General features: G+C 52.9%; 1 protein-coding gene across 1 annotated transcript in view; it reads left to right on the top strand.

The window, feature by feature from the left end:
• ADGRD1 (adhesion G protein-coupled receptor D1) overlaps positions 1-27,578 on the top strand; it is a gene marked incomplete at both ends in the record, with an annotated part of 142,108 nt that overhangs the window by 65,772 nt on the left and 48,758 nt on the right. The window contains one exon of the mRNA XM_082853303.1: positions 26,106-26,179. Coding sequence (XP_082709429.1) covers positions 26,106-26,179 — 74 coding nt within the window. The remainder of the gene's footprint in view (positions 1-26,105; positions 26,180-27,578) is intronic.

The raw sequence follows: 27,578 nt of genomic DNA on the forward strand, positions 1-27,578 counted from the left end.
GGCTCTGCATTCCTTCTGGAGGCTCCAAGGAGCTCTGTGTCCTTGCATCTTCCAAAGACCCTGCCACTCCTTGGCTTTTCTGTCCCGCTGCCTGCATGGCCTCTTCACACCTCTCTCTCTGGCCTCTGCTTCTGAGGTCACCTCTCCTCTGCCTCTGCCCCTCCTGCCTCCCTCTCACAAGAACTCTGGTTGGTCACACTGGGTCCTTGCGGAACAGCCAGGATAATCTCCCCATCTTGGGAGCTTTAACTTAACCCCACCTGCAAAGCCCCTTTCCCTCGTAAAGTAACACTCACAGGTTCCGGGGATTGGGATGGGATCTCTCTGGGCGAGGGGGTGTCGTTTTGTCTACCGCAGAGGGTAGCGTAGGAGTCTATAGGAAGCCCCTTCCAGGTCAGTAGGGCTACTGAGACCCTCGGGGAGGGTGGCCAGGTTTCTGAGTGAGACAGCCACCACTGCGGGGTGGCAGATTTCCCCTCTAAGGCGTGAGATTTCTGTGCCCAGACCTTTCTCTCTGACTGATGTGATGGAACACGGAGGCAGATACATGGTTGCTGCGCCCCATCGCCCCTCCACAGAGGAGCCTGCTCGGCTGTGTGTCAGGGCCGGCGTGGAGGACGTCAGCCTGAATCCTAGAAACAGTGGTCTTTCCGCTTCCGGGGAACAGCGAAAGTGCTCTCCACCGCTTTTATAGCCAAACATGGATGCCGGATAATTCAGTGCGTAGCAACTGCCGTCTTTCCCAAGTACACTGAAAAGAAACAGGAGACCAGTAATCTGATACTTGTGTAAAAGCCCGTCACTTAACTAGCCAGTTTGCCAAACACAGAGCACCTACTGTGTGCAAGGGAAGCCTGTCCAGCCGACATGTGGTCCTGGGCGTGACTGTGGGTACCAGGTGCCTCTCGTCACTCAGCATGTCTTAACACACAGCATCCTCCCGTGGGGCATTCCAGGTGCACCCGGGCAAGGAGATACCGCTTCTCATCCTCCCGTGGGGCGTTCCAGGTGCACCTGGGCAGAGGAGATACCGCTTCTCATCCTCCCGTGGGGTGTTCCAGGTGCACCCGGGCAGAGGAGATACCGCTTCTCACTCTGTGTTTTTGAAATCGCCACGCGGACACCGTGGGAATGAGGGTCGGGCAAAGCCTTGGTCCCATCGTCTGTAGCTCCAGTTAAACGCGGATGGAGAGGGCCCCAGGCTGCCCAGACGGCCTGCTTGAACTCCCCACCTTAGCTTACGGCTGCTCCTGGAGATCACTGCTGAGGTGCAGTGTCTCGGGCTGGTTTGTGTCTTTCCAGCCCTCTCTCCTGGGCCGGCCCACGTCCCTTCCTGAAGACGCGCTGGGCTGAGGACCCTGAGAGCGGAACCAGCTCTGGTGGTGGAGGCGAGAGGGCAGCTGATGGCCCGGCTCAGCTGAGACTCTGGGCTGTCCTCCTGTTCCCTCCCTTCAGGCCTGGCTGACTTTCTTCCAGGATCTGAGTCTATGGGTCCTGGTGGATTTTGTGGGATTGATGGAAACTCTGGGACTTAGCTGGACTGTACCTACCTTTTGACCCATTATTGGGATGACTAGGTCCACACCTCGAGACCCCATATGGTCACCTCACACATCTGTGCTTTTCACTTAATCACCCCACCCCGTCCGCGCCCGCGACACCAGCTTCCATGCTGCCAGTGCACAGATTCATTCTCGTGCTTATCTTTTCCAAAAGGTTGGGTCTTAGCAAACACTAGCCCTCCACCCTTAATTCAGTCCCTGTCTTAAATGAGGTCATTGGTTTCAGGGGACCCATTTCCTTTCTCTGCCATTGGCCTTTACTGGACCACCCAGGTCCGCCACACAGAGCTCCGAGACTCTGCAGCTCGTGATGGGGTGCACGGGTGCCAGCCACCTGTCTCCCCAGAGACCTCGGGCTCCTTAGGCAAGATGACCTACCTTCCCTCCGGGGACCAGCTCCGCGTGCCAAACACTGGGTGGCTTTTGTTGCAGCTCAAAAACACCCCCAAGATGCCGTCAGCCCCACCTCCCAAATCTGGGGTGTCTACCTGCTGTTCAAGTGACTCCTCTGTGAATTGCCACTTGGGTAGCATGCCTTTGAAATGACTCCAGGCTGGCCTCCTTCCTCATGCAGATTCCTACCCGCCCCATTTTCTTTTGGCCGCGCTGTGGCACGCGGGCTCTTAGCTCCCCGACCAGGGATCGAACCCGCACCCCCTGCATTGGGAGCGCGGAGTCTTAACCCACTGGACCGGCAGGGGAGTCCCATGATTCCGACCCCTTTGACCCTCAGAGAGAAGAGGTGATGTTTCCATGCAGACGCGGCCCTTAGCCCTGCAGACACAAGCCACGAGAGCTTTCCCCGAGGAGTCAGCACAGGCTCACAGCCTCTTGCCCGAAGGGTGCGTATCAGCCCCAGCCTTGCCCCTGCCCCTGGGCTGCTTCTCCTGTACTGGCTGGAGCAGCCCTTCTGCCTGGGGTCCCCTACTGGCTGGAGCAGCCCTTCCGCCTGGGGTCCTGGTCGAGCTCACGAGCTGCCTCTCTGCAAAGACAATCTCGCACATCCACCCTTTATTGTTCAGCTTGTAGCTCCTCTTACTCTCCCCATGGATGAGTCACCTAATGGATTCTGACACTGAAAATTCAGCTCTGTGGTAGGTTTCACAACTCAGTTTGGTTTCCTGAAAGTATATGCGTTGTGTCGGTTGAAGCCTCCAGTCATCATTCTGTGACCTTTGTGATGAAGAGTGGCGGCGGGCAGCTTATTAGGGGCGCGTGGGAGGTCCGACCGTGCATCTGCCGGTGCCCCTGGAAGGTGGCAGCCAGCAGAGTGGTGACCCTGCAGCTCCAGTCACAGCTTGTCGGGTGTCCACTAGTGAGCTCCCTCCTTCGTCCCCCTGTCCCAAGAGGGTTCTGTTTATCGGAGAAACGCTGAGACTGTCCCAGCAGCCACTCCGTTAGTCTGGTTCCTCTTCTCCCCCGTGGAATAAAACTGTCATTAACACCCGTTCCCGAAGCTCTTGATGATTCTGTGGTTTGCGCAGAGCTGCCTGCATTTTCCACTCTCGGCCACGCAGCAGCCGAGCTGGCGATGCCAAGTTTTCTGTTTTGTGCGAGCGGGCTGTTGGGTGGGGCCCCTGTGAGCCCATCCAGATGGGGCTGGGCTGTGGTTTCGAGCAGCGCCGAGGCAGGGGTTGGGGGGCAGGGTGGCGGGGAGGAGTCTGAGGAGGCAGAGGTCTCCCAAGCTGGCCATGGCCAGGGCTGCTTTCATCCTGGTAGGGAATCCTGCAAACGGTGACGCAGACCTTCATTCATTCATCCGGCAGACATTGATTCAGCCCCACGCCCGTGCTCTGCACCGTTGTGGACTCTGGGGACGCCGATGAGCAGGACAGACTTGTCCGCACGTGGCGTTCTCTCCCCCGCTGGGAGGGTGGGCGTGCAGTATTGGTTTATCGATCCCTTCTCCTCTGAGGTCAGCCCGGATGCGTGCACTTGTTATTTGCGGCTGGGCTAGGCTGGGAGAGTGTGTGCGTCGATGAGGGCGTCTAGACAGGCACCTCTTTGATGGGAAAGTGAGCGTTCACCCGTCTGGTCTAGCTAGCGGGAGTTGAGGTGATGGAGGCTTGGGCTGCCTCTCTGCCTGCTGGAGGGAGGACAGCCTGTGGGGTGTGGGTGACCGCGGGAGGGGGAAGGGGCGTGGTCCTAGCCAGGAGCTGGCCCAGCCGCATGGTGCCCTGTGACTGCTTCCACGGCCGCTGCATCTGCTGGGGGCGGGAACGGCTGAGTCATGCTGGGGCCTCGGTGAGGTGGGTGAGGACTGGGGACACACACGGTGTCACATGATGCTGAAGAAGATTCTGGGCATGTTGATGACCTGGGGCATTAGCGGCAGAGCACTTGCGTCGTGCACTTGGCAGGACGGAACCTGCCCTCTGCTGCCCCCTGCTGGCCCCGATGGCACCCAGCAGGAGAAAACGAGACCAGCCTGCTGGCTGGGTTCCCAGCTCCCGTCCCCAATCATTCCTGCCCCGTCTCCACTCACCGTCCTTGCCCAAGACTGTCATCGCCCCTCTGAGCCACCGTGATGGTCTCTCACCTGTTCTGCCGCTGCCAGGCTTGCCCCGCTACACACAGCGTCCAGAGGAATACAGTCAGCCCTCTGCACCCACGGGTTCCACCAATCTCAGATCAAAAACATTAGAAAAACAAATTCCAGAAAGTTCCCAAAGGCAAAACCTGAGTTTGTTGCGTGCTGGCAACAGTTTGCACAGCATTTACATTGAATTTACAATTACATAGCATTTATATTGTATTAGGTATTATAAGTAATCTAAACATGATTTAAGGTATATGGGAGCGTGTGCGTAGCTTACATGCAAATACTACACCATTTTGTGTAAGTGCCTTGAGCGTCTTCAGATTTTGGTGTCCGAGGGGGGTCCTAGAGCCAATCCCTCTCAGATACCGAGGGGTGACTATTCGAAATGTCCATTGAATTGTGCGACTCTCGTGCTTAAAACCCTCGACAGCCTTCTGTGCATTTCGAGTACCATCTAAGTCTACAAAGCCTTGTCTTTTTTTCAGCCTTGTTCTGTGCCACCCTCCTGTTCCCTCTCTGCCTCAGCCACAGGACCTTTGCACGTGCCGCATCTGCCTGCAGCTTAGATCAGCTGTGTTGCCACTCTCTGAGGGGCCTTCCCTGACCCACCTGGACACTACTGTGTCCCATTCCCTGGTGGTACTTACACTCATCACGTGGTCATTGGATGAATGCTTGTCTTTTCCCCTAAACTGTACCTTTCCTGCATTTTTGCCTATCGTGTTGTGTATAGCATGTGGTGCATAGTGGGGTTTTCTGATGATGAGGATGCTGACCTTGGAAAAGTGAAACGACCTCCTCCACATTTCCTGGTTGGGGAGCGCTGGCTGCAGGTACTGAGTCCAGGTCTGCGAACCACCAAAGCTGTGCCTTAAAATGCAGCCTGTCCTCCCTGGGAAATAAATGCAGACTTCAGTCAGCGCCTTCGAACTTGTTCTATGCTTTATGCTGCGAACAAGAAACATACGCTGCTCAGGGTTTAGCTCTTGTGCATTTAGTTGTTGCTGTGATGTTGATAGCCGGTCCCCAAACATGATGTTGAGTTGATTGCTTTAAGATTTGAAAACAGAAACACTGCAATGGTCCATCACTTAACAGGTGTGATACTGTTATTATTTTTTTAAGGAACCAGATCATAACAGTGTTAATGGAAGTCAAAATAAAAGAAGAAAAATGCGCCTATCTTCCTAGATGTAGACCTATTAATGCCTTACGCTCATGCATGCATTTTATACAGCGGGAATCAGTTTAATAATAAAGAGTTTTTATTCTCTCAGTTAATTGTTTTCAATACATCCATAAAAGACAAGATGATTGCTTGGAGATTCATCCACATCAAAACCAATAGAGAGAAAAATTATGCCACTAGTAAGTGCTCTTATTCTTCTCCTTGTTTATCTACTTAAACCAACAAATAAGCAAAGCTCTAAAAACAAACCAGTGTCGGGGAAGCATGAACCTGCTCCAGTCTCCAGCCTGCTCACGTGGGTGCTTGTTTGCACGCGCTCACCATCCGTACGTACGTTCCCGCGGCCGCTGAGGGCTCAGTGACCCGGCACCTGGGCCGACCCTCCCTCCCCGCAGGCCACGCAGGTCGGGGGCTCAGCCCAGGCAGCATCTTTGCTGTTTTGTTTGGTATCTCAGAGTGGGGGCTGTGCTTGATGGAGAGAGAGGGCATCAAACACAACCCCCCCTGCATTTTCTAAACTAGACTTGACCAAGCTTCCAGTTTCTTAAGAGAATCTAGAGTTTTTAATATGAAAATTTCCAAAAATTTGGAGCACCGTTCAGGGCACATAAAATACGCCTGGAGACAGGGATGGGCCAGCTGCACGACTGCAGTCCCCTCGTGTTGCTCCCAGATGGTTTGCTCTGGAACCATGGAAACACAGCCAGGAGGGGGCTTTCGGGCGAACATGGGAGATGGGGCTCCGTGGGCTCGGACCTCGTCGGGGATGTAGACAAGGAGGTCCTGAGCAGGTGAGGAACCGGGGTGGGGGGGGGTGCTCTGCAGGGGCGGTGACTCCTTTCTGTCCTGAGGGGGATTGAAGGATGCTCAGATGACAGTGAGTCAGATGGAGGTGGAAGGGGAACAGGTCAGCTCAGGCCCCGCCAGGGGTGAGCCTGGTTTCCCAGGACGGTGGACGTCACCTCTGTGTAGCCCCCGTGTGCCCGCCCTCTCCACTGTGATGATGGTGCAAACAGCAGCTCCCATCTCCTGAGCATTGCCCGGCCTGGCGCTGGCTGGAGCACCTCCCTGACGGCGTGAGCCCACCCAGGCTGTCCAGCTGGGAGCACATCCTCTCTCCTCCCCTACTGAGGCCAGACAACGGGGGGCTGGTACTAGAATCTGGGGGCAGGTGTGACAAACTAACGCCCCGGGGAGCCATCCCGGAAGCAGCCCAGGGGTGAGACCCCTGTCCACTCATCCTCTCCCACCCGTGGGACCTGCTCCTGCCTGCTTAGGGTCAGAGGGGACGGAGGGGCCCACTTTCCTCTAACTCTGTGACAAGAGCGTGGCCCCGGCAACAGTGCCTGGGACTGACCCTTGACCTCGGAGTCAGGAGAAACCTGGACGTGAGTGGGGACCCCTCACCCCACTGATGGGGCCGCGGGAGGGGATGCACATCCTGTCTCCCTGGCCTACTGCATTTTCTCAGAGAAGTGGCTTTTGCAAGAAATCTGACTTTTCACGACGTACAACGCTCAAGAAGAAAGAACAGGTGTGGGCTGAGCGTGCGAGGCAGGTGGGCGCGCCTCTGGCCCTCTTGGGGAGGAAGGGCAGGGAGAACCCCAGTCCTCTGGCAGCAGGCGTTGCTGACTTCTCCTCAAAAGGGTGCACGAGTGAGGAAGAGGTGTCCTTCAGAGCTTGTGTCTGGGGCTGGACAGAACAGGTTTCCCCGGGGGGGCCCCAAGGAGGGGCTGCTGGCCGGGAATCCCCTGCCTTCTCCTTTGCCGGGACAGAGGGCAGAGGTGGCGGCGGTCGGTGGAAGACTCAGCTCTTCCGGGGCCTTGCCTCAGCCCCCATCCCAGCAGGATCCTCACAGCAAACACAACTGCTCTGCTCCAGGGCCAGGGAAATGGGGGGAGGGGGGACCCAGCCCAGCCTGAGCTGGGGTTTCCATAAAGACAGGTGTCCCGGTGGGGACTGTGTGGGCGTCATCTGGAAGGACTGCGACACGCACTGCTCGGGGCCCATGGTGGCCGTTTGGAGACAATGGAAAAGAAAGGAAGCGGGGAGGAGACAAAGCAGTGTTGGCCCTGCAGAGATGCCCGGGAGGGACGGCTGGGCACGTCGGCCTCGGGAGGCTGACTTTGTGTCTATCAGGAGGGCGTCGCTTTCCTCCCCAGGCACGTCCCCACTTAGAACAAGGTGGCAACACACACCTTGTGAGGGGAAGAGCGTCACCTGGCGAAGGTCAGCTCTGCCCGGGGCCTGGGGAGGGCCTCCTGCTTTAAAACAGTGCATTGGCTGCAAACACCTTAAGGCTGGGAGATTTCCCAGGAAAATCTGCATTTTTGTCCGTTTTCTCCCTTGGAAAATAAAGGATCAGAGATGGGGGCCCCAATGCACATCTGGGCCACCGTCCCCTGGACTCTGGGTCCCCGCAGAGGCCCATCCCCTGCCGGCGGGACAGGGCTGCTATGGCTCCAGGGGTGCGTCACCCCCTGGGCGGGCCGGGCAGGAACGCTTGTGTGCGACCAGTGGAGTGGCTCTTCCTCCCCAGGGGGGTCTCTTGTAGCTCCGTTGCTTTCCCAGGCTCTGGAAGAGATGAACGGGATTTGTTGTGAGGCGTTTGTCACGAGACGTGTGCAGCCAGTGTGGAGAAGCGCCTTGTCACTTCCTGGGCCTCCCCTCCCCCTCCCCCCCCTCTCATTCAGAAGAAACTGAACACACTCATTAAAAGCAACATGCTTGTGAATCACGGTCTTGATGTGTGGTTCTATATTTTTATACTCAGTAAAATAAATTTATATTACTTCTTAAGAGGAGGGTAAAGTCTTAAGCAATAACACACATAACCTTTTTAAAATAAACTTATTTATTTGTATTTATTTATTTATTTGGCTGCATCGGGTCTTCGTTGCGGCGTGTGGGATCTTCGTTGCAGCGTGCGGGCTTCTCTCTGGTTGTGGTGCACTGGCTCTCTAGTTGTGGCACGCGGGCTCCAGAGCACACAGGCTTAGTTGACCCGTGGCGTGTGGGATCTTAGTTCCCCGACCAGGGATAGAACCTGCGTCCTCGCCATTAGAAGGCACATTCTTAACCACTGGACCACCAGGGAAGTCCCCATAACATCTGTGTTTGGCGTACGTTTTTCAAATATACCTGCAAAGAGATGCATCACTATTAAGTAGAAAGTGCTTCTATTTCTCTTCCTTGTGGACCTAAACTCGTCTTGCAGCACCCGTGGTAGACTGCTGGCCCCTCAAGAAACTCTGAGCTAACAGGGGGCTTGGGGTCACACAGCTCTGGACAAGCCCCGGATGTATCGCCGCATTTTGGGTAGACTGTGATTTGGGGTAAGCTGTCCACCTGCCGAGGCTTGTCCGTAATGCAGGGATCACAGTAGTAACGTCTGCTGCAGCCTTGCGGGGCAGTGGGGAGGACCGATCACAGGTGAACGTCATCACAAAGCTGCAAAGTCCTGTTCGCCCTTGGCTCTGAGCTTGCACAGTGGCCCTCGTACCACCTTCAGCCCACGGATGACCTGGGCCGTGTTTCAAACAGTTTTGAAACCATTGCCGATGTTCGAAATCAGGGGATTTTTAACCTTAGCATCTTAACTTCCAGCTCCTCTCCAGAAACCCGAGCAGGTCCTGCTCTGTGGCGGGATGGTTGGGGCTGAGTGGTGGCTGTGCCCTGTGCCCCCCGGGAGGGGCCGTCGTCCCGCTGGCCTTCCCTGCCGTCACCTGAGGTGTGACCTCCGTCAGTGGGGTGCCCGTTTCCTGGGTGCATCCTGGGGTGGGAGGGGGAGTGAGGACTTCACGGACCACAGGAGGTCGGGGGCGCTGGCCCCTGGGAAGTGAGTTTGAGAATGAGGCCTTGGGGTGAATTAAGGGCCCGTCTGTCCTCCTTCACGTGTGAGGGCCTCGGGGGGCCCGGCCTTCATACGGAGCTGGCCTGGTGCCTTGGCGCTCCACCTCCAAGGCATCAGAGAGGCGTCAAGCATCGCCGCACGTCCTCGTTCTGGTCCTTGGGTCCTACCCCAGCCCTGTCTTGCTCAGGTGAGACCAAACCAGGGCTGGGAAGGAGGCCGGAAGGATGCCCGCCTTGTTCCTGGATGTCCCATCAGTCCGGATTCTGGAAACATCTCTTTCCCTTGGGGCTGGCCGTAGTCCTGAACCTCAGGATATGAGCTGAGGATTGAAGTCAAGGATGGAAAGGGAGGTGAAGACACACCAGCTCGGGCGGGAGGCTGAGGAAGCTGTAGGAGTGGGGATGGGAGTGCTGAGGGCCGCCCAGCAGACAGACGGCTTCCAGGTCCGTGTTGGGGACCAGGCCCCCAAACGGGCGTGGGGTGACAAACGGCAGCCTCAGTGTCGGGGAGACCAGGCGACGTGGCCTGGAGGACGCGGCCCGTTAAACAGGCCTCTCGCCTCCTGGCTGGGGTGGGGCCAGAGCCGCCGGGACCTCTAAGCTTTGCAAAGGGGCTTCGAGCCAGCGGCTCCTGTTCAATCACCTTATTCCAAACACTGGCCGCTAACCCTCATCCTCCCGCCCTCTGATTCCCATGTTCCATTTTTCTCCATAACACCTACCGGGGGCTAAATATCACGTATTCTGTACGTTCGTCTTGCTTACTGTCTGTCTCCCTGCACTAGAAAAGCAATCCCGTGGAGGTGGGAAATAGCCGTTTCGCTCACTGCTGTATTCTGGGCTCACAGCAGACATCTAATAAACGTTTGTTGAATGAATGATGTGTAGGTTAAAGAAAAACATCCAACATAGTGTGTGACTTAATATGTTCTCCATTCAGAAAAAACAGTTAAGATTAATCGCTTTCCAAACTGAAGACGTTTTGTTTTGAAGGAAATACCCCCCGCGTATCAGGGGACGTCCCCCCGTCTTGTGGTGTCTGCAGGGCCCCCGGTGGGACGGCTCGCTGTTTGTGGGGTGACCCAGGCGAGCGGGGGGAAGGGATGTGGATAAACAGCGTCCTGAGCACGTGCGATTCTGCGGCACAAACTCTGGAGTTTGCATTTCTTCCGAGGGAGCTTGGAGCAGGATTCAGGCCAGAGTCTGACACGGTGGCTTCCGGTCAGATGGATAATTTGATTTAGCTGGTGACAATTAAAAGCTGATAAATTCCAGTCGTGGGGCCTTTTGGAGAACACTCAGAGTTCAGGGGCGCCTTCCTTGGTGATGACGATTGAGCTGAGTGGCCGCCAGCTCCTTACCTGGGCGGGGGTCTCCTCTCACTGGCCCACCTGTGCCTCTGTCCCCTTGTCCGGCCCCGCCCATCCCCGTGGGAAGGTGGGTTTGTTATTCCTGCTCTCAGCTGGGGGCCTCCAGACCTCCTGAGTCAACTCAAAGCCAAGCAAAGGGTGGAGTTGGGGGAGGGGTGAGGTGGGAGCGAGGGGCACAGACCCAACCAAGGCGGAAACGCACTGAGGCCTTAGCGTCCCCAGAAGCAGGCGGGCTCAGGGTGATACCAGTTCTTTGCTTTTATACAAACCACTCCCACCCGTTCTCATGCACTTCCCGCCACAGCTCGGGGATGCAGAGGAGGGAGTGGGTTTGCTGAGATGGGTGGGTCAGGGCCTGTGTCTGAGAACAGGCAGAACGGGAGGAAGACCAGGCTTGGACCCCATGGAGGAGGGATGGTGGAATGAGCCCACTGCGGGGCGTGTGCTGCTCCACGATCCATGTGGAAATGGCACAGCTGTGGGCGTGTAACTGCACAGTCACCTTGGGGCCAGCATGTTGCCTCTGCAGTCCGGTGTGTGAATAGCACTAGGGTTACAGGCGACACTCCTGGGTGAGACCCACGTGGGTGTCAGTCACGTGCGCTCGCTACCGGGGAGGCGGCAGCACAGCAGGCAACCCACGGGGCTGCACCCGGGAGCAAAGTAAACACCCGGGGGCCTTGGCGGGGACAGGCTTATGGTCCAAGAGGGTGGGTGACCCTTGGTTCCGTGGGAGGATGAGGACGGGATTGGCTGGTTTGATGGCCCTGCAGCCCTGGGTGCTGCCAGCTTCTGTTCCCACGTGCTCCCTGGGGGGCGAAAGATGGAGACCCATGGCCAGGAGGCGCTGGCGGTTCCCATGACTCCCCCACTGCCCAGGTCCCGCACCCTGGATGTCGGGTGATGGGGTGCTCCAGGGACCCTCTGCACCCCTGGCCTGGCCGCCGGGATGGAAGCTCCGGTCACCGGGCGGTCTGGCCTGTGGCCCTGAGCAGAGGAGTGGCAGAGGCAGAGGGCACGTGGTCTGTGGGATGTGGAAGTGGCCAGCACCGCCTTCATGTCATCACCAGATGCTTCCTTCTGCCGAGTTGGGGGCAGGAATTCTTGTCTGAGCTGCAGCCTTTCCAGAGAGAAGTTGGTGTAGCAGGAGGGGCATTACCTCCATGTGCTGGTGAGGCCGTAAGTGCCCCACCTCGGCGCATCGTAGAAGGCGACGCGTCAGTGGCAGGAGGTTCGGCTTCCCGTAAAACGGCGTCATCATCTTCAGTCCTCACCCCCCAGCCCCCATGACAGCAGCTTGAACAGCGGGCTGTTTCTCTGGGGGTGAATAGTCCCGAGCCTTGCAGTGCGGGGCCCTGGGGACCAGCCCGTCAGGATCTGGACCCTGTCCTCCAAGCCCAAGATGGCGCCCTGCTTGTCCCCTGCTGTGTCACGCATCTTGGGGCTGGGCCTCCGTCAGCTCCTCTGCGGGAGGCTCCTGACACCTCCACGCAGTGCGTCCACCTATCAGAATTTAGTCACGTGGCAACTCCAGCTTCATGGGTGGGAAGCGTGGTCTCTGTAGGGTCAGTCAGAGGCTCTTTTCTCTGCACGATGGAGAACAGATGTCCGTCTGTCGCGGCTCCCCACCTGGGTGCTCGGGGCTGTGCATCCTGTTTGCTGAGGGGGAGGCAGCAGACGCAGGGTCAGTCCAGGGCCAGCAGCCTTTCTGAAACTGAATGGGGCTGTGGACAGCCCTGGGTGGGGCGCCCCATCATCTCTGAGTCTCCACCTCCCTGGGGAGGACGTTTCCCTTCAGCCGTCCTGCAGCTGGCCGGAAGGCGCGGCCACCCATCTTCTGGGCTCGGAGGTCCCGCTGCCGATCTGGTGCAGCCCAGATGCGCCCAGGGCTCTCCCGACCTTCCCGGGTTTGAACCCCCACCCCTGGGAAGCAGTGAGATGGGATGGGAGAGTGCTTGGCGTGTAGCCCTGCAGGGAGTTTCTGGTGATCTGGGCTCCTTGGACTTGCAGGGTGGAGGGCATTCCAGGCGTGTCCCAGCTGATGCTTGGATCAGTGATTCATTCCACGATGATAGCAGGTTGCTGATCCAGGAACTTTTTATAGTTCGCATCAAAGACTCTTGTCCTCATTTGCGGGCAGGACGCGATCACTCTCAGATGTCAGCATGGCCCTCCTGCCTGGCACGGGACAGACCCGCATTCAGGGGCCCGTCCTGCTGGCTCTGGGCAACAGGACCTGCCTCCTCTCCTCCTGGAGGCCGTGAGGGGACCTGGGCCTTCTCCTCCATAAGCCCCCTCTCCTGTGCTTCATCCTGCTGACAGTCCCGGCGCTCAGAGTGCAGCAGGGAGGCCGGCTGCCTCGTCAGCCTCTGGGTCCTCCCTGGGGCTAAGCCAGGCCACTGCTTTCCCCACAGGCAGAGTGCAGGCTCTGGAGCTAACTCCCTGGGTTCAAGACCCAGCTGTGACCTTGGGCTAGTTCCTGGAGGTCTCTGTTCTCAGCTTCCTTCCGTGACCAGTGGGGCCTGTGATGCTGTCTGCAGACGGCATCACCATCATCACCATCACCATCATCACCATCATCACCTTCACCATCACCATCACCATCATCACCATCATCACCATCATCACCATCACCACCATCACCATCATCACCATCATCACCTTCACCATCACCATCATCATCATCACCATCACCATCATCACCATCATCACCATCATCATCATCACCACCATCACCATCACCATCATCACCATCATCACCTTCACCATCACCATCATCATCATCACCAGCATCACCATCACCATCATCATCATCACCATCATCACCATCACCATCATCACCATCATCATCATCATCACCAGCATCACCAGCATCACCATCATCACCATCATCACCTTCATCATCACCATCACCACCACCACCATCACCATCATCATCAATGCAGTTCTCAGGACACGCTGGCCACATCCATGGCAGGAAGTGCTGTGAGTCAGGTGGGCCAGCTGTTCTGGAGTTGCTCCAACTACAAGTTGACTTGTATTTTTCTCTAGTCCAGATTTCCAGAGGCCATGAACCTCTCCCGTGGTTGCCCCACTTCCGACGTTCACCGCCTGTGTTTATCTGGCGGGATGAGGATACGGTCCTCTTGGTCATGCTGTACCGTGTAAGGGTTAGGATTCTGCTGATACGCCTCAAGAAACAAGAATTCCTTGTCTCTTTCGATGGATGTCAACAAAGGCCACTGGCATATTCATTTCATTGTCTTTTCCATTTGATTTGAAACAGAACTTGGGTGTTTGTATTTAAATGGGAACTTTCCATCAAGATTCCTCTCTTTAAACGGATTGGGAAATCTCAGTAAGAACACATACTTGCCTGGAGCATAAGATCTCTGGGACAGCAGTGGACATCTGACTTCCTAAATCTTTCTTAACATTTCTCCACCAATAGGGAGCTACTTAAAGGGAGAGAGGGGGTTCTCTTTTCCAGGGTGTCTGGGACAATGAAATGACACTCACCCAAGGAGGGGTTCAGGCTTGTTTTAAAGGATGTTTCCAAGCTCATGTCTCACCCCACCTTTTTAAATTAAATGGTTTATGTTGAGGTCTTCTCCTCCACATGCTACAGAAATCACAACTTTCTTAGCCCTTCCCAGTGAGCTCTGATCTGAGAACCTCCAGACGACTCCGGGGGTCTGTCGGCAGGTATCAGGAGAGGAGGGGTTCCCAAGAGCAGAGCCAAGGGAGGCCGCTGCCCACGCCACACCCTGGAAGAGCTTTGCCCGTAAGTGCTGCACTGCAGTGGTGGCCCCTGCCCCAGGCGCTCACCCTCCATCTCTGGCAGCTCTGAGCTTCCATCATAGCCGCTGGCTCAGGGGCTGGAGGAGGACGGGCTGGGGCTGCGGCCGCAGGAGGGCCTGAGACTGCACAGAGCTCAGCCCCCGCAGGGCCAGGGCCCTGAGCCGTCCTGGGGGCTCCTGCCCGGCCTCCAGCCGCTCCACCAACGGCCGTGGCCACCCCTCATTCACGTCTCTGAGCCGACTCGTCTGCGCCTGGACTCAGCGCACCTTCCGTTGGGGCAGGAGCCCTGCTCTCCCTGCGGGCGGAGTGACCGCCCCTGTTCATGGCCATCGAGGAGCCACAGGAGCTTCCAGGGCTTTCCTGGGGGTGATGGAGAGTGTTCACCCCCTCCCTCCTCCAGGGTCCGACGGGCTTCTCTTTCAGTGAATAGTCAGGGAGCGAAAATGCACCGGTTAGCTTAGACCCAGCTCACGCGGAGCTGCTGAGAGGGGGGGCGGACAGACCCACCGGAGTGAAATCAGGTGAGACTGAGGTTCGCGGGAAGAGGCTCCGAGTGGCCAAAATGGTGCAGGTTGAGGGCACCGCCTTCCTTGGCGGCTTTACGCACTTAAGTCAGGAAGATGGTTTCATGAGCTCTGAAGTGGTCATAGGAGCTCTGAAGGGGCAAGGACCCAGGGGAAGGACGTCAGCAGCCAGACCGGCCAGCGGTCTGCTGATCCTGCCAGAATGCTGTCAGCGCAGTGCATCCGAGAGCCGGTGCCCAGGCCCCTCGGCCCCTGTCTACAGCATAGAACGCATCTGGGGGACTCAGCTGGCCACAGGGTCCCCTCACGTGCACAGAGCCTGGGGCTGTTCGCTCTCGGATCCGGGCACTGAAACCCCACCCCCCATCATGTGCTCGTTTTCCAAAGCGTCATTTCCAGTCTTTCCTGTATTTTCTTTCCTGACGACCTTCATGGGACCGGCACTGTCACGGCGGAACCAAGGATGTCACCGAGCGGTCACCGTGCTCGCGGCAGTGTGTCAGCTCCTCCTCTGTCCTTGTCCTGTGCTCTCACATTTGCATCCTCCTTTTGGCCATATTTACACCATGACGTATGATGAGTGTTTTGTTTTTTTTCTTGGAAGCACTTCTGTGTTCAATGCTGCTAAATTCTGCTGGTCTGCTCTGCCAGTTCAGGAAGATATATATCTTTAAGTAGAAGCTTTTCCATAGAAGCAAACCTAGTGGTTTGGAAAAAAACCTCACATGGTTTTTGTACCCTGAGAATGACAGGTGTTCATTTCACAAGTAATTGGCCACGTTCGTATCTCAGGACCTTTGGGACCTGGCTTACAAAATCATCTTCTATGAACTGTTCACACTGAGATCTGTGATTCTGTCCATTGAAATGCAGATGTTGTCTGGCAGAGATGGGGAGTCAGTGGAATGATTATTTCCCTGTGGATATCAACCAGTTTTGCCAGTTTTGTATCTGTTAAGCAGGTTCACTTCAGCATTCCCGGTGGCCTCCTAGATGTCTGATTCTTTGCATTTTCCTTTGAAGAGATACTAACATCTTAGCGGTTGCTTCAGTCATTAATGAGTTAGATAATATAGTTAATAGGTGTTCATTTTATATCTGGGTAGTCTTTTAATATGTGAGAAGAGAATTTCAAGGGAAAAGCTTTATATATTCTCTGTCGCCTTAAGAAAAGGATTTTTTTTTTTTGCATGTGTGAGTTTAAGGCCTGGGGAAATTTGGGTTAAACTATCTTGTATATGAGCTAATAAAATAGAGTAACAAGAGGAAAACGGGAAGCAAAGATGACTCACGGGAACACGTATCACAGAACACTCTGGGGAGGGCTCACTGAGCACATCTTTCATTAGACTGTTCTAGAATGCAGGTCGTGGGCTTCTAAATTCCTACTTTCTTTTCTAAGAACAATTGCTCATCATTCACGGAAAATAATATCATTTTTAATGTGGTTTGTAAGAGGGTTCAGGACCACAAACAGGATTTATTATTATTAGCGGCCACAGAACCAGGCTGTAAAGCAGATCAGAATTTTATAACCTTTAAACCCATCTCATTATTTGCATAGAAATAAAAGTATTCGACTCCCTGGGACCTTCCGATGTGACTCCCAGGGGTATACCTCTAATTGAAATTTCCTGATTATCTGCAAATCCTAAAAATTTATTTCGAGGGTTCTGCTTTATAGTTTGTTATGAAAATACTATTTTTTCCCTCCCACCTGAGGATACTGATATACATGGGGAAGGTTTTTTTTTTTAATTTAATTAATTAATTAATTAATTTTTAGCTGCGTTGGGTCTTCGTTGCTGTGCGCGGGCTTTCTCTAATTGCGGCAAGCAGGGGCTACTCTTCATTGCGGTGCATGGGCTTCTCATTGCGGTGGCTTCTCTTGTTGTGGAGCACAGGCTCTAGGCACACGGGCTTCAGTAGTTGTGACTCACGGGCTCTAGAGCACAGGCTCAGTAGTTGTGGCGCACGGGCTCAGTAGTTGTGGCTCGCGGGCTCTAGAGCGCAGGCTCAGTAGTTGTGGGGCATGGGCTTAGTTGCTCCGCGGCATGTGGGATCTTCCCGGACCAGGGCTCGAACCTGTGTCCCCTGCATTGGCAGGCGGATTCGTAAGCACTGAGCCACCAGGGAAGTCCAGCATTTACCTGTTTTGATCGCAGACTCTTTTCAGAGATACATTCAAAGTTATAGTTGAGTTTATAATCCCAGAATTTTCGGGCTGTAGGTGACATTGGAAGTAAGAGCCAGTGTGGACGATTGATTTAGGGATCACTGCCCTTCCTTTTCCCTTCGTGGAGAACATCTTCAGGGCGGGAAAGAAAGGCAGTGAGTTCATTTGGGGACGATCAAACCGATCAATATTGAAGCCATATTTTAAGTCTAGCTTCTTTTTTTCCCCCTTTCTTATATCACAGTTCAGATAACATTAAAGTCTGTGAAACGTCTTTGAAAAATTCAAACAAGGTGTCCAGGGTAAAAATTTATAACACAAATATTCCACGAGTAAGAGGCATCTGGGAAGAGAAATATTCCAGAAGGAGACCTGAAGGGAAAAGCTGACCGCTTTTTTTTTTTTAGATTCTATATATGTGTGTTAGCATACGGCATTTGCTTTTCCCTTTCTGACTTACTTCGCTCTGTATAACAGACTCTAGGTCCATCCACCTCACTACAAATAACTCAATTTCGTTTCCTTTTATGGCTGAGTAATATTCCATTGTATATATGTGCCACATCTTCTTTATCCATTCATCCGATGATGGGCACTTAGGTTGTTTCCATCTCCGGGCTATTGTAAATAGAGCTGCAGTGAACATTGTGGTACATGACTCGTTTTGAATTATGGTTTTCTCAGGGTATATGCCCAGGAGTGGGATTGCTGGGTCGTATGATAGTTCTTTTTGTAGTTTTTTAAGGAACCTCCATACTGTTCTCCATAGTGGCTGTACCAATTTACATTCCCACCAACAGTGCAAGCGGGTTCCCTTTTCTCCACACCCTCTTCAGCATTTATTGTTTTTAGCTTTTTTGATGATGGCCATTCTGACTGGTGTGAGGTGATACCTCACTGTAGTTTTGATTTGCATTTCTCTAATGATTAATGATGTTGAGCATTCTTTCATGTATTTGTTGGCGATCTGCATAGGTTCTGAAGAACCTAGTGGCAGGACAGCAATAAAGACACAGACGCAGAGAATGGACTTGAGGACATGGGGAGGGGGAAGGGTAAGCTGTGACAAAGTGAGAGAGTGGCATGGACATATATACACACCAAACGTAAAATAGATAGCTAGTGGGAAGCAGCCGCATAGCACAGGGAGATCAGCTCGGTGCTCTGTGACCACCTAGAGGGGTGGGATAGGGAGGGTGGGAGGGAGAGAGATGCAAGAGGGAAGAGATATGGGGACATATGCATATGTATAACTGATTCACTTTGTTATAAAGCAGAAACTAACACACCATTGTAAAGCAATTACTCCAATAAAGATGTTAAAAAAAAACAGCTGACCACTTTGCTGTGTGTGGGGCTGGACTCTGATGGGAGCCGGAAGGCTGTGGATGGACCCTGTGTGGAGCGATCGTTTCCCATGCTTCTGGCCCAGACCACACAAGAGATACTTGTGCTTTAAGTGGGAACAACACACACACCTCAGGATCCAAAAGGGATGTTAATACAGCAACCAGGGCCCCAGGCGGCAGGAGGAGGTCCTGGGAGGAAGTGAGGGGGCCTACACCCGGGTCTGCCGTGCACCTCGATGTGCTGGGTTTGCCTGGGACTCACGTGTGGTGACAAATAGTTGAGATCCGAGGCGCCAGGGAGGAGGAGAGGATAATTATGAGTTATGGTTGTATTGTCCCTGACGATGAGACCTGTGGTCCCCTTAACTGGCTTACCACCTAATTCCATGTTCCTGTGCAGAATTCAGCTAATCAAAATGAAACTCAGATATTAAAATCCCTGACTTAATGGTTGGGGACGTTTTATCTCCTGCCCAAGTTGTGTTTCCTCCAGCTAGAAAGCTTGGTTTGTTGATCGTTCATCTGATGCTGGTTTAACTCTCTAAAAAATTTTTATTTTGGAATAATGATAGATTCACAAGAACATCACTGAAATCAAGATACAGAACCACCTTTCCACCCAAAACATCTTTGGTTGCACTTCCATCCGTAACTCCTGGCAACCAACGATGTTTTCCATCCTTATGATTTTGTCATGTTGAAAAGGGTATATATAATAGGATCATACAGACCTTGCCTTTTGAAATTGGCTTTTTTCATTCAACCTAATGCCCGTGAGATCCGTACAAGCTGTCACGTGTGTCGCTAGTTCAAACCTTTTTTGCTGAGTAGTCGTCCAGGGTCTGGATAAATTGCGGTGTGTTTAGCCGGTCACCCACTGAGGGGTGTTTTGGTTGTTTCCAGTTTTTGACAATTACAAGTAAAGCTGTTATGAAGAATGTGTACAGGTTTTTGTGTGGAAATAGTTTCTCCTTCTCTGGGGTAAATGCCCAGGAGTGCAATTGCAGGGTCATGGGATAAGTATTTTCAATATTTCTTAAAACTTCCAAACGCTTTTGCAGAGTGGCTGTGCCGTTTCATGTTCCCACCAGCAATGTACGAGGGATTTAGTTTCTCTGCATCTTTGCCAGTGTTTGGTTCAGTCGTCTTTTATTTTAGTTGTTCTCGTTGTGGTCTGAATTTGAATTTCCCTGAGGGTTAGTGATGTTGAAGACCTTGTCTTCTGCTTCTTTGCCGTCTGTGTATCCTCTTCAGTGAAATGTCTCTTCACGTCCTTTCCCCTTTTTCTAACGGGATTCTTTGTTTTATTTTTACAGTTGAGTTTTGAGAATCCTTTTTATGTTCTGGATATGACTCCTCTGTCAGATACGTGGTTTGTAAATGTTTTCTCCTAATCTGTGGCTCATCTTTTTATCCTCTTAATAGGGTCTTTCACAGAGTGTGAGGTTTTTAGTTTTTATGAAGCCCAATTTATTTATTTTTCAATTTTACGGAATGTATTTCCTACACTGGCGTCATAGCTGAGTACTCTTCAATGGACTGTAGGTCCTGAAGATTTTTTTTCTATGTTATCATCTAAAAGTTTTACAGTCTTATGTTTAACATTCACTGTAGGATCTATTTTCAGTGAATTTTTTGTAAGGTGTGAGATTTAGGTTGGCTTATTGATTGATGGTCCTATGGATGTCCAGTGGCTCTGGCATGATTTGGTGAAAGAACCATCCTTCCTTCATTAAATTATTTTTGATTCTTTGTCAAACGTCAGTTGACTGGACTTGTGTGGGCTGTCTCTGGGTCTCTACTCTGTTCCACTGATCTATTTGCTGGCGGTCAGGATGTGTCTTTGTAACTCATTTTCTTTCTGAAAATTCACCCCGTATTAGGACAATGTTGTTATCTTAGACTTGCGGGCATGTACAGAATGTATTTTATGAGTCACTATAACAAAAGTAATGACACTTATATTTTTATCGAGCATGTTTTCTCATGGGAGGAGATGATTCCAGGAAAATGAGGATCTTATGTTTTCCCTAGAAAAGACATTTTTGCTAGTTTAATGAATTTGTCCTAATTCAGACAAATCCCAAGGTGTCCTCCACCCTCCCCTCTTGGATTAGGAAGGAGAGGGCATTGAGGGTCTCCTTTGGGAGTTAAACCCTCCAGGGTCAAGGTGCCCCTCTTAGGTACAGCCGGCCTGGCACTGGGGTCTGTGGGCCGTTGTTCCCTGGAGGACTTTCTGGGGACACCTGATGTCTCTGTGGTTATCTTGAGCGGGGAATCAGGGGGCAAGGGCTGAAGTGGGATTAAACGTTAGGAATCTGAGGCCAGGACGGGTGCCCTGGTCCTGTTTGAAGCAAACTGGAAGCAAATCTGTGTGGCGACCCCAGACTCATGAGAGAGCTGTAAATAGACAAGACGTCTGGCATCAAACAGCCCCATGTGTGTGGCTCAACACGAGATTTTCCAGGTTTTTTTTTTTTTTTTTTTTTTTTTTTGCGGTACACAGGCCTCTCACTGTTGTGGCCTCTCCCGTTGCGGAGCACAAGCTCCGGACGCGCAGGCTCAGCGGCCATGGCTCACGGGCCCAGCCGCTCCGCGGCATGTGGGATCTTCCCGGACCGGGGCACGAACCTGTGTCCCCTGCATCAGCAGGCGGCCTCCCAACCACTGCGCCACCAGGGAAGCCCAAGATTTTCCTTTTTTAAAAAACAAGAATCTGTGCAGCCCATTCCTGTGAAATGGGGAAGGAGCTTATGGAAAGAGCCCCGACCTGCGGGCTGACAGGCGCTCACGGCCGCCCTCGTCCTCACGCATTCCTGCCTCTTTCTGCTTCTGTTTTCTGCTCCCCGCTCCCCCTTCCCTGGGACCCACCTCTCTGCTCTGAGACGCCGCCACGGGGACGATTTGAAAACACTTTCTGTTCAGTTCTGCGGCCGGCTGTTCTAATTCCAGATCCCCATGTAAGTTCACAGGTGTTTTTTCTTTGCTTTTTGCTGGAAGCATCGGAGCAATTTCCTCTCTGCGTGTTTCCCTCACCCGCCGGGCAGGTTTACACACCGAATATAAACCGTGAGCGTAAAAGTCAGGAGTCTGCAGGCCCCGTTCCTCTCAAACTGGAGCCGTGAGGTTTAACAGAGGAGAGAGGGCCTGGGGAACCACGGGCCATCACAGTTAGAATTGAATTCCCTTCTGGCACCGGACCCACCCCTGCGCCCAGCACCCCGCAGGGACAGGGAAGGCGGGGAAACCCGACTTCCCCGCACGTGTGGACCCCGCGTTCCCCGGCTCTGGACGGGTCCTCGGTGGGCGTCTCTGCCCCGGACCCGGTGGCCGTGCCGCTGTATCCCGTGCAGATGGTGCTGGGGTGGTGAGGGCATGGAGCCGCAAAGCCCCCGGGAGCCCCTGCTCTGTGAGGTCAAAGGTCTCAGCGTCTCACCCTGTCTGACCTTTCACCCTCAGCACTTGGGCCAGCTCAGCCCAGCAGGCTGCCCGGGTCTCCCTTTCCAGAGGTGAATCTCAGGTGTCTCCTTCATGGGGCCCTGCCCTGCCCCCGTCCTGCCAGAGGCTAAGATGCTGGAGTCTGTCTTAGCATCTTCAGGAGGGACTGCCTGTGATTCTGTGGGAGAGAGAAGCGCCCCAAGATGCCAGAGGAGGCTGAGGCTGGATGAACGGTGTCCCCCGTCAGCCCCACTCCACATTACCTCTGTGACTCTTGCCTCCCCTAAAGGTGGGACATTTCATCATGCAGAGTCCTGGCCCCAGGCTTGTGAGGTGAGCCTGGCTGGAGAGGAGGGTGCCGACAGCCGTGCGCACCTGCCCACAGCTATGAGGGGGGCACTTGGACGCTTCCATTGCTTTACTAAGGGTCAGAATTAAGGGCTGTGGAGACATCTGTGTTTTGCTTGGGACAGAGATAGGCAAGTACCTTTCTGGCCCATGTATAAGTTAAACTATATACAGTCAGCCCTCCGTATCTGAGGGTTGCACATCCACAGATTCAACTAACCTCGGATGGAAAATATTCAGAAAAAAATTCCAGAAATTTCCAAAAAGCAAAATATCAATTTACCATGCACTGACAACTGTTTACATAGTATTTGCATTGTGTTAGGTATTATACGTAATCTAGAGATGATTTAGCGTATACAGGAGGATGTGTGTAGGTTATATGCACAAGCTACACCACTTTGGTACAGCACCTCAGCATCTGTGGGCTTTGGTATCCTCGGGGCTCCTGGAACGAATCCCCCATGGCTACCGAGGGACGATTATACTGGCCTAAAAAGCAAGCACATTTCTAAACAAGGAACATTCACAGGCTGTTGTCGGGTAGATTTTCTCCTCTCCTGATGTGTGTCTCTCAGAAGCAGACCCCTTGCTGTACTGGCAGCAGACAGTGAATCCTCGATTAGTCCCATTTGCTTCTCCCCAGATGGGAGGACCTTATGGCTGTTGGCAGAAGTCTCAGATCCCGTAGGAGAGATTCCGCAGGGCCCGTGTAGCCCTTCCCCATGAGATGTGCTTAGGTGGACACGTCTGGTGAAGAGTCAGGGCTTCCCTGTGGACCACAGGGCTCCACAGGGTCCTTGGCCTCAGGACCCAGGAGGAGTTCAAGGGGGATGCTACTCGCCCACCCCACCCTGATGGGGCACCCCCCCCTCCTGGGCCCCGGGGTGACTGGCTGGGATGTCGCCCATGCACTCGGGAGGCTGATGGGCGGACGGCGCCTCCCACACCTCTGGGAAAGTGGGCCGTGACCTGGAAGCCTCGCCCTCCTTTCTCTGGCAGCACCGTGGTGGGTGTGTTCACACCATCCAGTGGTGTTCCTGGGAACCGTCTAGGTCTCCCTCCCTGGAGACGTGCTGAGAGCCTTTGTTCCATTTCAGCTGCAAACTTCAAACACAGAAGGAGGTGCTTTTTCCATCACAGGCGCGGAGCCGGGAGGAACCCAGACAGAGGCAAGAGTTTCTCATCTTGGGTGTGATCCTGGCCCCAGACCCCGGTCTGCCCTCCACCCTGCCGACCACACAGGCACTTGGCTCGTGGGTCGTGCCTGAGTTTCAAACTCCCCTTGAAGAGTGATTTAGATCCAGAGTCAGGGGGTCAGGACTTCGGCCTCTGTGCCGCTCCCATGTGGAAGTGCTTCCCTGCGCTCAGAGCAGGGCTGGCGATGAGAGGAGGGGTGACCCTTCTTCCTGGGGGAGCTTCCGGGCCTCTGATGACGCGGGTGCCTGGCTGCTGCCCCCTTCTAGTGCCGCTGCCGTCACATTTCATTACTTTGCACAAGCGTCACACGTAGTTTAAACAAATGGGACCTAGTTAAACTGAAAAGCTTTTGCACAGCAAAGGAAGCCGTGACAAAACGAAAAGACAGCCTACTGAATGGGAAAAGATACTTGCAAATGATACGACCGATAAGGGGTTAATATCCAACATATATTACAGAAGCAGCTCGTTCAAACAAACAACCTGATTTAAAAATGGGCAGAAAAACTGAATAGACATTTTTCCAAAGAGCAGATGCAGATGGCAGCAGGCACGTGAAAAGATGCTCAACATCACGAATCATCAGGAAAATGCAGATCAGAACCACAGTGAGATGTCACCTCACACCCGTCAGAATGGCTGTCATCAAAAAGAACACAGATAACAAATGAGCGTGTGGAGAAAAGGGAACCCTCCTACACTGTTGGCGGGAATGGAAACTGATACAGCCACTGTGGAGAACAGTATGGAGATTCCTTTAAAAACTAAAAATAGAACTACCATATGACCCAGCAATTCCACTCCTGGGTCTACAGCTGGAAAAAAACCAAAAATAAAAACACTAATTTGAAAAGATACACACACCCCAATGTTCATAGCAGCACTATTTATGATCGTCAAGGTATGGAAGTACCTAAGCGTCCATCAAAAGATGAATGGATAAGGAAGATGTGTTCCATATATACAATGGAATACTACTCAGCCATAAAAAAGAATGACATTTTGCCATTTGCAATAACATGGATGGACTTGGAGGGCATTGTGCTAAGTGAAATAAGTCAGACAGAGAAAGACACATACTGTCTGACGTCACTTATATATGGAATCTAAAAAATACAACAAACTAGTGAATACAACAAAGAAGAAACAGAGTCACAGATACAGAGAACAAACGAGCGGTTACCAGTGGGGAGAGGGAAACAGGGAGGGGCAATATAGGGGTAGAGGGAGAAAAGAAGGGGAAAAAACGGCACATAGCAGTGTCCTGGAGGGTCTGGTCCTGCCCGGGGCCAAGGAAGCCTCGCTGAGACTGGGCAGGGGTCACCAGCAGCTTCTTATGTGTATTTTCGATTTCGTGGGGTTTGCACATCGCACACTGCAGTTCCCCTGCTAATGACCTTCTGTGGCTCTGAATGGCTGCAGCCACAGGGCTGTCTGGGACTGAGCAGGCTGAGACATGAGGAGGGGGCAGAATAGGCAGCCTCTGTCCAGCTTCTAGTGGTACTCAGGTTCAGGTGCATCACCTGAAGGGCTTGTGAAAATCCAGAGGCCGTCCTCACCCCCAGAGTTTCTGATTCTGTGCTGGGGCCTGGGGGTGGGCTGGGGTGATGCTGAGGCTGCTGTGAGGACCACTCTTTGAAAACCGTCCTCAGCATCGAACGTGGGATGGGGTGCCAGCTGGGGTGGCCCAGGTGGCCTGTGGATGAGGTCAGGCGTCTCGGACACAGCCTAAAAACAGGGTGAGGAAAAGGGAGGCTGAACCTTTTTAGGGTTTCTCCCGTGGACTTTCTTGAGCCTTTGGTTGTGTTGCTCCCTGAGTTTCCTTAGAGGGTTTGAGGCTCAGGTAAGCTCAGCTCCCTGAGTACCAGGCCCCTGTCTCCTGAACCAGTGGGTGCTCAGCGAGAGGATGCCCCTATCAGTTTCCGACCCACACGTTCTCCTGCAGCCCAGTCCGGTGGTTGCGTGTCCGGGGACATCAGATAAGAGGTTCTTGAACTATTGATTGGGAGTCGATTAGATACCATTGATCCCAGTCTCCTGTGGTGCCGCTGGCTTCCCAAGCTCCCTGGCAAGATTCCTGGACAAGTCTCTGCATCTCATTGAGGGCAGAGCAGCTGCTGCCAGGTGCCCTGAGCTGGCATCCCGGAAAAGCCCAGGGACGAGCGAGAATCCTAGGAACAGGGTCACTGATGGAACTGTTCACTTATTCGTTCTTTTGTCCATTGGTTCAATAAATACTTAGTAAGCGCCTGCTGCGTGCCAGACACTAGGGTAGGCACCAGGGATACAGCAGTAAACGAGATAGCTCACTGTGTGCATGCTCTAGAGAGGAAGACAGCCCACAAATAAATACGTAAATACATAATGTGCTGCATGGAGATCGGTGCTATGAAGAAACGCGGTAAGAGGAATGGGCAGGTTGGTATTGTTTTGAGTGAGCCGGCAGGGTCTCCTGAGGAGAAGGCCGGGAGGTGGGAGCCGCGGCGTTGTCTTGGGGGAGAGCTTTCTAGAGGGAGGACACAGCAAGTGCAAAGGCCCTGAGGCGGCAGCCCTGGCAAAGGAGAGCCGGGAGAGAGATGGGGCCGGGGGACCCGCCCTCTCCGACCACAAGGGTTGCGACGGGAGGTCAAGGGCTTTGTGTGTTGCCGGCCCCGTGGGGTCCTGTGGGCTGTGAGGGTGCGGCTCTCACAGCAGTGTTGGCAGCTCGGCTTCTCCGGCTGGATCATGAGGCGTGTCCATCCTCTGTCATTTCAGACTCAAAGGCAGTACATCGAGGCTACCAATGAGAGCAACCGGATCTTCCTGTATTGCGCCTTCCTGGACTTCAGGTACTATCTGCGTGGGAGGGTCCCGGGGCGAGAAGGGAGCAGAGGAGGGGCGGGAGGGGCGGGAGGGGGCCCAGGGTGTCCATGCTCGGTCACACGCCTGTCCAGGTTATGATCTACTTTTATTTTGTTGCTTCTTATACTCTCTTTTTCTTACTCCAGTTGGATTTTTGTGTGTATTTTTTTTTAACATCTTTACTGGAGTATAATTGCTTTGCAATGGTGTGTTAGTTTCTGCTGTGTAACAAAGTGAACCAGCTATACATATACACATATCCCCATATCTCCTTCCCATTGCGTCTCCCGCCCACCCTCCCTATCCCACCCCCCTAGTGTGTATTTGTGTGTATTTTTGGTACCATTTTATCTCTCCTATTGACCTCTGGTGTATACTTCCTTTTAATTTTTTGTAGTGGTTGCCCTGGGGCTTAGAGTATATATCTTTAATTCATCCGTGTCTACCTTCCAATAATATTTTATACCACCACACATGTATTCTGAGACCTTACAACAATCTTTTCACAATTCTTCTTGCCCATCCTTTGCACTATTCTTGTTGTACATTTTACCTTTACAGATGCCAGAAACGCACAATACATTGCTAGGATTTTTGCTTTAGAAAGTTAGTTATCCTCTAAAGCAATTCAAATCAAGAAAATAATAACTGCATATTTCCCTTCATTTTTTTCCATCTCCAGCTATTTCATTTCTTTGCGTAGATCACAGTTTCCGTCTGGTATATTCCTGTAACTTTTCTTGTAGTGTGAGTCTGCTGGCAGGAAGTTCAGCGGACTTTTATTTTTGAAAGATATTCTCACTGAGCTTAGAATTCTGGGTCGCTTTTTTTCCCTAGACTTACACTCTAACAAATGATAGAGGCAATATATCAAAACATTATTCTTTTAAAAAAGAAAGCATTATAAGAAGAGCATATGTCCCGTTGGACCTTTAGATCTTACCCTGATCTCTCCTCTTGCCTGTAGTAGCCACAGTGGGGAGATTTTTGTGTGTATTTTTTGATAATTTATGCATGTTTTATATTTATGTTCTTGGGAAATATATGGTGTTGTTTAGTTCCATGTTTCTTGCATCATTCCACCATCCTTATTTCGTGTTCTGCCCACATCTCTTTTCACCGATATGTAGTATTTTTTTCACATTTATATACACACATTCCATTTCTGCACGTGAAAGACCAGTGTTCTGCTCAGATGCCAGCTTCCTAGGTCACGGGGTAAGACGCATATTTTCCTGTTATTTGCTGTCTCTTGACCGGCTGCCATGGCAGATTTATTTACTCACAAGTCGGGGAACCAGGCTTCTTGTTTCCACGGGTTCCCTGGGCTGTGGATCTCTACACGCACACAGAGGTGATGCCACGCGGGGCTCAGCTCCCCTGGTT

The sequence above is a fragment of the Leucopleurus acutus genome (genome assembly GCF_964270905.1).
Source record: "Leucopleurus acutus genome assembly, chromosome: 13".
Taxonomy (NCBI): Eukaryota; Metazoa; Chordata; class Mammalia; order Artiodactyla; family Delphinidae; genus Leucopleurus; species Leucopleurus acutus.